Source organism: Microtus oregoni, unplaced genomic scaffold (genome assembly GCF_018167655.1).
Source record: "Microtus oregoni isolate MIOR12 unplaced genomic scaffold, Mior012 000056F_ref0000123, whole genome shotgun sequence".
NCBI classification, from domain to species: domain Eukaryota; kingdom Metazoa; phylum Chordata; class Mammalia; order Rodentia; family Cricetidae; genus Microtus; species Microtus oregoni.
Window position 1 is genome coordinate 9280003 of NW_024543832.1, and position 11139 is coordinate 9291141.

Genomic DNA, 11139 nt, shown 5'->3' on the forward strand with positions numbered 1-11139 from the left:
TGAATACTTTCTTCCTTCAAGAGGGAAGAACCAGGGCACAATCACAACCTGGACAAAGCAAAACCAAACTGCAACAGTGTAAATCACTCAATGTGAAAAGTCTGGGATCTACTCATGATCTTCTGGGCTCCTCCAAAGTGCTCAGGCCACTTCTCTGACTCCATCCTTTGTATCACATATTGTTTTATCCTTTAGACTCGGGCTGGTTCCACTCTGCAGCTGCTGAGCTATTTCCCCAGCCTTGGCATTTTTTGTTGTTCTTTTGACACATGGTTTTATTATCTGTTTCCAGCTGGCCTTGAACACCCTAGAGGGAGTTCTACCTCCCTCTGCCTCTCAAGCACTGAGATTAAAGATATGCATGACTATATACTGTCCAGTTTAAAGAAAAAAAGATTCATTTTTATTTTTATTTATGCATATGTATGTTTGTTTGTGTGAGGGTGTGTCACATATGTGAAGGTTCACTGGGAAACATTGGGTTTCTCACAGTTTGGTATGGAAACCACATTTAAGAGTTTTGCATAACCCTCTTTCCACAGAAGACACGACGGAGAGCATACTTCATGTCCTTGTTACGGAGGCTATAGATGAAAGGGTTTAAAGCTGGTGTCACCACAGAATATATCAGTGTAATAATTTTATGCATAGCAACTGAGCTGCCAGATGTGGGACTCACATACATCACCATTATGGTTCCATAGAACAGAGACACTACCAGCAGGTGGGATCCACAGGTCGAGAAGGCCTTTTGTCGTCCTTCTGAAGAGGGAACCTGAAGAACAGCTCTGAGCACCAGGGTATAGGATCCAAGGATGTACAAACTTGTGAGGACAATGAAAAGAGTACTTATAGAATAGAATACGTGCCTTATGACTGGTGTGGCTGTACAGGTCAGAGCCATCAGTGGGTCCACATCACACAGAAAATGATCAATGATATTGGGACCACAGAAGGACAACTGAGAAATGAAAGAAATGGGAATCAAATGCCCACAGAAACCAAAGATCCAACAGAGAGAAACCAGGGTACTGCAAAATTTCCTAGTCATGATGCAAGGATAATGCAGTGGGTAGCAGATGGCTAGATACCGATCGTACGCCATGGCACAGAGGAAGAAACATTCTGTTGTGCCCAGGGAAAAGAAGAAGTAGAACTGAGTAAAGCAGCCAGAGAAGGACATAATCTTAGTTTTGGAAAGAAAGTTGACCAGCATGTTGGGGACTGTGCAGTTCACGTACCAGATTTCTAGGAAGGAGAAGTTGGCCAGGAACATATACATAGGGGTGTGGAGTTGGTGGTTCCACCTCACTGCACAAATGATGGCCATATTCCCGGTCAAGGTTATCATGTAGACCAGCAGGATCAGTGAGAAAAGTGTGATTTGAATCTTCCAGGGACCAGGAAAGCCCAGCAAGACAAAATATGTCACTGTGGATGCCTGTGACTGATTCATGAGCAGCAGCCTGTGGGGAGAAGATAGATAATGAGGAGTTTCTTTGTTAGTGAGACATCTTGAAGCTTTTCTGGGACTAAGGGTTTGACTCATGAAGGCAAATATATTGGATAGTTAAAAATAAACCTTGAACTTATCTATCCTATTTCTGAGTGTATCCTTCACCTTCCAAGATGAAATCTAAGCTTTGTGAGTTTTCTGTGGCAGTAGAGTAAGATCAACTAAATTTAATCTTTGTTAGTTTAGTGATATATCACATTCTTAGCAAACACCCTGGGATTGATCCCAGTACAAGAGAAACATGTACAAATGATCAAATAAGAATATTTAAGCAATGGTAAAAATGTTTGATTTATGCTGGCTTGGTTCCCACTGAACACTGTTCAGAGGCAACCAAAGTGCCATCGCCTCCCAATGTGAGGACTGCACGCCATTGCTGTCAATAGAGTGGAATTATTTGAAGGCTTCATAAGGCTGTTATTGTCAGTAGAGTTTGTATCATTTGAAGGCTTCATAACGACACTATTCAGTATTTTTGAATCTTCCATAGCAGACTTCATTTTTGAGTATGTTAAATAGTAACAGGAGAAAGAAGTCAATAATCATAAATAATTTTTATGCAGTTTGCTTTTTCTATTAAAAGATATTTGTATTATAATAGCTAATTTACAATTTTATAAGTAATTCTTTGTTTTTAGCAATTTAAATCCTATTATTATTCAATTCTATTCCACATGGCAATTTATCATGCTTCTTATACATTTGAAAGTATTGTATTGCTGGGTAGTGGTGGCACACACCTTTTATCTCAACACTCAGGGATGCGGAGGTGGGTGTATTTCTGTGAGTTTGAGGCCAGCCTGATCTACAGAATGAGTTCCAGGACAGCTAAAGCTACACAGAGAATTCTTGTTTAAAAAAAAAACACTAGATAACATCACCCAGCTCAGCCTGTCTGGGCGCTGGGTCCGAATCCTCAGGGCAACCAGGCGGGCGGGAGTTCCTTTGTTTCAAAAGCCTGCCTGCACCAAGCAAGGTAGGTGCTTTGTTTATGAGCTATCCAACCAGCACGGAGACCCGATCTTGGTGCCAGAAGAGCCAGCATTGGGGAGAGCCATCATTGGGCATGGAGATCTGATCTCGGCACCAGGAGAGCCATCACTGGGAAGGTACATCATAGGCAAGGAGATGAGATTCTGTAAAAGAAGATCCATAGGGGAGCATTCGGAGGAAGAGATGGGCAGGCGCCAATGCAAGAATTCACCCAACAATGTGAAAAGCAACATGAAACCACCAGAACCCACCGATCCCACAACAGGAGGACATGAACACATTAATCAAGAAGAAATAGAAAGAATTGACTTTATGAAAGTAATTGATGCCCTTAAACAGCATGTAAAGAACGCCCTTATAGAAATGGATGAGAAATATAACAGAAAGTTTGAAAAATTGAATAAATCAGTGAATGCTATCCTAGAAAACCAAGGAAAAACTATCAAACAGATAATGGAAACAGTTCAAGACTTAAAAACTGAAATGGAGGCAAAGAAGAAAACACAAACAGAGGGCCGGCTGGACATGGAAAATTTAAATAAACAACAAAGACTACAGAAACAAACATAACCAACAGAATACAAGAGATAGAAGAAAGAATCTCAGATTCTGAAGATACCATAGAGAAAATAAACACACTGATCAACGAAAACAGCAAGTCCAACAAATTCTCATCACAAAACATTCAGGATATATGGGACACAATAAAAATACCAAACCTAAGAATAATAGGAGTAGAAGAAGGAGAAGAAGTGCAGCTTAACGGTCCAGACAATATATTTAATAAAATTATAGAAGAAACTTTCCCAACCTCAAGAAAGATATATCTATGAAGGTTCAAGTAGCATATAGAACACCAAATAGGCTGGATAAAAAAAAAATCCCCACGCCATATAATAATCAAAACACAAAACATACAGAATAAAGAAAGAATATTAAGAGCTGCAAATGAAAAAGGCCAAGGTAAACCTATCAGACTTACACCTGACGTCTCCATGGAAACCATGAAAGCCAGAAGGTCCTGGATAGATGTACTGCAAAAACTAAGAGACCATGGATGCAAGCCCAGACTACTATATCCAGGCAAGCTTTCATTCACTATAAATGGAGAAAAAATTTTTCCAGGATAAAAACAAATTTAACCAATATGTAGCCACAAATCCAGCATACAGAAAGTAATAGAAGGAAAATCACTAACCAAGGAGTCCAACAATGCCCACAATAACTCAGACATCTAGAGACCCTTCACCAACACAACTCAAAGGAGGGAAACACACAAATTCTATGACTAAAAAAATGACCGGAGTTAACAACCACTGGTCATTAATATCACTTAATATTAATGGACTCAACTCACCTATAAAGAGGCACAGGCTAAGAGATTGGATACGAAAACAAGATCCAACATTCTGCTGTTTACAAGAAACATACCTCAACCACAAAGACAGGCACCTACTCAGAGTAAAGGGCTGGGAAAAGGCTTATCAAGCAAATGGACCTAAGAAACAAGCAGGTGTGGCCATACTAATCTCTAACAAAGTTGACTTCAAACTTAAATCAATCAGAAGAGATGGAGAGGGGTATTTTATACTCATAACAGGAACAGTTCATCAGGATGATGTCTCAATCCTGAATATCTATGCCTCTAATATAAAAGCACCTATGTACGTAAGAGAAACATTACTAAAACTCAAGGCAGTCATCAAACCACACACGCTAGTAGTAGGAGACTTCAACACTCCTCTCTCACCAATGAAGAGGTCAATCAGACAGAAACCTAACAGAGAAATAAGAGAATTAATGGAGTTAATGAATCAAATGGACTTAACAGACATCTATAGAACATTCCACCCAAAGAGGAAAGAATATACCTTCTTCTCTGCAGCTCATGGAACCTTCTCGAAAATTGACCACATAGTTGGTAACAAAGCAAACATCCAGAGTTACAAAAAAATATTAGTAACCACCTGTGTCTTATCAGAACACCATGTATTAAAGTTAGAATTCAACAAAAATGCTAACCCCAGAAAGTCTACAAATTCATGGAAACTGAACAGTCAACTACTGAACCATACCTGGATTAAGGAAGAAATAAAGAAAGAAATTAAAGTCTTCCTGGAATTCAACAAAAATAAAGAAACAACATTCTCAAACTTATGGGACACTATGAAAGCAGTGCTAAGAGTAAAGTTCATAGCACTAAGTGCCCACTTAAAGAAAATAGAGAAAGCACACATTGGAGACTTAACAGCCCACCTGAAAGCTCTAGAAAAAAAAGAAGCAGACTCACCCAGGAGGAGTAGAAGACTGGAAATAATCAAACGAGGGCTGAAATCAACAAAATAGAAACACAGAAAACAATCCAAAGAATCAATGAAACAGAAAGCTGGTTTCTGGAGAAAATCAACAGATTGATAAACCCCTATCCAAACTAATCAAACGACAGTGAGAGAATTTGCAAATTAATAAGATCAGAAATGAAAAGGGGGACATAACCACAGACACAGAGGAAATTCAGAGAATCATTAGATATTACTACAAAAGCCTGTATGCCACAAAACTGGAAAATGTAAAAGAAATGGACACTTTTTTAGATAAATACCATATACCAAAGTTAAACCAGGACCAGGTGAACTATCTAAATAGACCTGTTAGTCGTGAAGAATTAGAAGCGGTTATCAAAAACCTCCCTACCAAAAAAAAGCCCAGGACCAGATGGTTTCAATGCGGAATTCTACCAGAACTTCCAAGAAGAACTAATACCAATACTTCTTAATGTATTTCACATTATAGAAACAGAAGAGTCATTGCCAAATTCCTTTTATGAAGCTACAGTTACTCTGATACCAAAACCACACAAAGACTCAACCAAGAAAAAGAATTATAGGCCAATCTCTCTCATGAACATTGATGCAAAAATTCTCAACAAAATACTGGCAATCCGAGTTCAAGAACACATTAGAGAAATTATCCATTATGATCATGTAGGGTTCATCCCTGAGATGCAGGACTGGTTCAACATATGAAAATCTATCAATGTAATCCATCATATAAATAAACTGAAAGAAAAAAACCATATGATCGTTTCATTAGATGCTGAAAAAGCATTTGACAAAATTCAACATATCTTTATGAAAAAAGTATTGGAGAGATTAGGGATACAAGAGTCATACCTAAATATAATTAAAGCTATTTACAGCAAGACGACAGCTAACATCAAATTAAACAGAGAGAAACTCAAAGCAATCCCACTAAAATCAGGAACACGACAAGGCTGTCCACTCTCTCCATACCTCTTCAATATAGTGCTTGAAGTTTTAGCAATAGCAATAAGACAGCATAAGGGGATCAAGGGGATTCGAATCGGAAAGGAAGAAGTTAAACTTTCGTTATTTGCAGATGATATGATAGTGTACATAAGTGACCCCAAAAACTCTACCAAAGAACTCCTACAGCTGATAAACACCTTTAGTAATGTGGCAGGATACAAGATCAACTCAAAAAAATCAGTCGCCCTCTTATACACAAATGATATGGAAGCAGAGAGGGAAATAAGAGAATCATCACCTTTCATGATAGCCACAAACAGCATAAAATATCTTGGGGTAACTCTAACCAAGGATGTGAAATATCTATTTGACAAGAACTTTAAGGCATTGAAAAAAGAAATTGAAGAGGATACCAGAAAATGGAAGGATCTTCCTTGCTCTTGAATTGGGAGGATCAACATAGTAAAAATGGCAATTCTACCAAGGGCAATTTATAGATTCAATGAAATCCCCATTAAAATCCCATCAAAATTCTTCACAGATCTTGAGAGGACAATAATCAACTTAATATGGAAAAACAAAAAATCCAGGATAGCCAAACAATCCTATACAATAAAGGATCTTCTGGAGGCATTACCATCCCTGACTTCAAACTCTATTACAGAGCTACAGTAATGAAAACAGCGTGGTACTATAAAAACTGAGAAGTCGACCAATGGAATGGTATAGAAGACCCGGTTTTTAGCCCACAAACCTATGAACACTTCATTTTTGATAAAGAAGCTAAAAGTATACAATGGAAGAAAGAAAGCATCTTCAACAAATGGTGCTGGCACAACTGTATGTCAACCTGTAGAAGAATGAAAATAGAGCCATATCTATCACCAAGGACAAAACTCAAGTCCAAATGGATCAAAGACTTCAATATCAATCTGAACACACTGAACCTGATATAAGCGAAAGTGGGAAGTACCCTACAACAGATGGGTACAGGAGATCGCTTCCTATGTATAACCCCAGCAGCACAGACATTAAGGGCAACATTGAATAAATGGGACCTACTTAAACTAAGAAGCTTCTGTAAAGCAAAGGACACTGTCACTAAGACAAAAAGGCAACCTACTGACTGGGAGAAGATCTTCACCAACCCCGCAATAGACAAAGGTCTGATCTCCAAAATATATAAAGAACTCAAGAAACTAGACTTTAAAATGCTAATTAACCCAGTTAAAAAATGGGGCACTGAACTGAACAGAGAATTCTTAATAGAAAAAGTTCAAATGGCCAAAAGATACTTAAGGTCATGCTCAACCTCCTTAGCAATCAGGGAAATGCAAATCAAAACAACTTTGAGATATCATCTTACACCTGTCAGAATGGTTAAAATCAAAAACACCAATGATAGCCTTTCCTGGAGAGGTTGTGGAGAAAGGGGAATTCCCATTGCTGGTGGGAATGCAAACTTGTACAAACACTTTGGAAATCAGTGTTTTGGTTTCTCAGGAAATTTGGGATCAACCTACCCCTGGACCCAGCATTACCACTCTTGGGAATATACCCAAGAGATGCCCTATCATATGACAAAAGCATTTGTTCAACTATGTTCATAGCAACATTATTTGTAATAGCCAGAACCTGGAAACAACCTAGATGCCCTTCAATGGAAGAATGGATGAAGAAAGTGTAGAATATATACACATTAGAATACTACTCTGCCATAAAAAACAATGACTTCTCGAATTTTGCATGCAAATGGATGGAAATAGAAAACACTATCCTGAGTGAGGTATCCCAGTCCCAAAAAAGAGGATCATGGGATGTACTCACTCATAATTGGTTTCTAGCCATAAATAAAGGTCACTGAGTCTACAATTTGTGATCCAAAAGAAGCTAAATAAGAAGATGAACCCAAAGAAAAACATATAGTTATTATCCCTGCTATGGGAAATAGACACGATTGCTGGGCAAAAAATTGGGATCTTGGGGGTGGGGTGAGATGGGGTAAGGGGAGAAGGGGAAAGAAAAGTGAGAAGGTGAGGATGGGGGGAACTTGGGGAAACGGGATGATTGGGGATAAAACAAGGTTGGATAGAGGAGCAGGGAATCACATAACTTAATTAAGGGAACCAACTTAGGGTTGGTAAGATACTTGAACCTAAAGTGGATCCCAGGTGCCCAGGGCAATGTCCCCAGTTAATTCCTTGGGCAGCTGAGGACAGGGAACCTGAAATGACCCTATCCTATAGCCATACTGATGAATATCTTGCATATCACCATAGAACCTTCATCTAGAGATTGATGGAGATAGAGACAGAGACCCACACTGGAGCATTGCACTAAGCTTCCAAAGTCCCAATGAGGAGCAGAAGGAGAAAGAACATGAGCATGAAAGTCAGGACCACGAGAGGTGCACCCACCCACTGAGACAGTAGGGCTCATCTATTGGGAGCTCAACAAGGCCAGCTGGACTGGGACTGAAAAAGCATGGGATAAAACCGGATTCTCTGAACATGGCAGACAATGAGGGCTGATGAGTAGCCAAGGATAATGGCATGGGGTTTTGTTCCTACTTCATTTTCTGGCTTTGTGGGAGCCTAGCCAGTTTGGATGTTCACCTTCCTAGACCTGGATGGAGGGGGGAGGACCTTGAACTTTCCACAGTGCAGGGAACCCTGACTGCTCTTTGGACTGGAGAGGGAGGGGGAGAGACGTGGGGGGAGGGGGAGGGAAATGGGAGGCTGGGAGGAGGCAGAAATTTTTTTCAATAAAAAAATAAATTAAAGAAAACACTAAAAACATATCTGTATTAAAAATGGACATAATGTATGAACGTGTTTGGGAACATTTATGAGATTTTCCCCTAAGGCACTTCTCCTTAGTTTCATACTTCCCCTAAAGTTCATTATTCAGAGCCTAGCTTAATTCACTTAAAACATGTTTAATATTTAAAAGGTACAAAATAAAAATAGTTATTTCTAAATAAAATTCACTCACATTCCAAAATTTTCCTCCTCTCCAGAACATAGTAATCACAGATATGTTTGCCTTCTTTTTTATAAGCACATGCTGATTGTACAGAACAGGAGGGTTATTATTCTCTGGCACATACTCATGCTCTTACAGCTCTGTGAATTTCACTTCCCTTGTCAGTTCATCCTCCTTTTAGTTTTCTTCCTCTTCTGTCACAGTTTCCAATGAAAAGTACTTTTAAGACTCAAGCTGAGGATGTAGCAGAGTATTTATCTATCGTGTGTGAGACCCTGGCTTTCATTGCCCGTGCTATACAAATAAAGAAAAGCAAAGAAAAAAACTGTAAAGAGGTAGAAAGAAAAAGCAAAAGAAGCATAGCAGAGAGAAAGAGCCCAACTACAGCTGTAATATAAATAGAATTATTTAAAATTACTTTTTACAGCTAGAGTTTTATTATATCCAGTACTGGCTGGCCTGAAACTTGCTATGTAATCTCCTAGGCAATCTTTTGAACCTTCAGTCTTCTCGTCTTAGCTTTCTGAGTGGTAGATACAGTTATGAGCATCATGCCTGTCTAAACAAAATATTTTTAACATTTTAAACAATAAGAACAAAGTTTGCGTTCTAGTTTTTTTTAATAGAAATGATATATGTAGCATTTATAGTACCCATTGACCATAAGAAAGCAGAATCAGGCTATTGCAGAAATGCTATTAGATGAGGTTAATATACTTGAGATGGTGTAGCTGTCACAGGAGCAGCAGATTAGTGAGAACCCAAGTGAATGGTGTCAAATGCACTTCCCTGGTGTTTGACAAGAAGCTATGAAGAGAAGGAGAGAGTGATGAGGATAAAGAAGTTTTCAGCTTTTAAAACTAAGATTATTAGAAATTAAACCAGCTTAAATTAAGGCTCAATTAGTAAGACATCAAGAAAGAATGCTTCCCCACTAAAGTAGCAAACACACATTTTGCTGCTTTCCATGCAAGAAACCTCTTCTCAACAGAATTCCAATAGTCTTTTTACCTGGAATGAAGAAGCAACAACAACGGCTTTGAACTCATAGATTTTGATTCCATGTCAAAATATATAAGTCTGAGCTGCGTGTGTATCAGTTATAGATTACTTTGTTGACATTAAAAATCAGTGTTGATGAGGATTAAGAATTCACGTAGAATGCAGTGGAAAGCATGCAAGGGAAAGCTTTTTGCATCAACACCGATTTGATCTTACAGTCACAAGTGCCTTCTCTTCCTTGTCCTCATGCTCAGTTTCTTCCTCTTTTTCCTTCTCTCCTCAAGGAAGTGGTCTCTATTTCCAAGGCCTCCCTCTATAGCTCAGACTGGTGTCAAACTCAAGAACCCTTTTGTTCCTTCAGTGCTTGGTGTACTAGAACATTATAGGGCATCCCTTGCATCATAGTGTATCAAGTGCAACATTCTGCATCCATTGCATGCAGGGCATTATAGGACAACCAGTGCATTATGATGCATCCAATGCATGCAGTACATCATAGCGTATCCAGTGCATCCAGTGCACACACACTACTACACCCAGAGACTTTCCTATTGGACAGTGCAACAGATAAGGCTATAACTGAGAGAGAAATACATTAGCATCAAATGCTGTTTCCTATTGGTTTCCCTCTCAGTGGACAGAGCCATTCCCTCAGTATTCTGCACAATACTGTTGAAAGCCTTAGCTTCCTGCTGTCTAAGCCACCTCCTTGAGGGGAAATTCTGTGCATGACTTCGTTCCTGTTTCACACAATGTCTTTGGAGTGGGTAAATTCCATGGCGATCTAAACACTCTGAATAATTCTTTTCCTTCAGTTTGGAGCAGAAGGACACACTTATATTCGTTGACAGCCCCTTGAGCATATTGAATGAAGAGATGTATTAGTAAGCAGGCTCACCTGTCATGTCTTTTCCTTCAGTTTGGAGCAGAAGGACACACTGATATTCATTGACAGCCCCTTGAGCATATTGAATGAAGAGATGTATTAGTAAGCAGGCTCACCTGTCATGCACGACAGCACCAATGCCTGTCAGGCATGACGTCATCCTGGAGTCTGTATAAGGCCACAGAGCTTCCCTTCTTTCCCGGATCAAACACAGAGGCTGTGCATAAGCCCCTCATACATTACTGATTCTGCTTCTTCTGCACTACAACAGTGTGGTGTTCTGTTTCTCACTGTGTAATGATTATGTGTTGGTCCCAGTTTGCTCCCTATGTTGTCCACTGTTGATATTTCTCCACTCTCTGTTCAAATGAACCTATTATTTCTCATGTTGTCCTTGGGGATCTCTTTGCTTCTTGTCATGGGGTTTCATTAAAGTTTTCGATAAATTGATCTACAGGGATTATTGAAGATAATATGCCATAGATCAC

General features: G+C 39.2%; 1 protein-coding gene across 1 annotated transcript; it reads right to left on the minus strand.

The window, feature by feature from the left end:
• Positions 1 to 511: 511 nt before the first annotated feature.
• Positions 512 to 2733, minus strand: LOC121438650 (olfactory receptor 11H7-like). Its single transcript, XM_041639005.1, has 2 exons — positions 2705 to 2733; positions 512 to 1466 (listed from the first exon to the last, which is right to left on the minus strand). Exon 2 carries the CDS (start codon positions 1454 to 1456, stop codon positions 512 to 514), a length of 945 nt encoding a protein of 314 aa, XP_041494939.1. The 5' UTR covers positions 1457 to 1466; positions 2705 to 2733.
• Positions 2734 to 11139: the final 8406 nt, after the last annotated feature.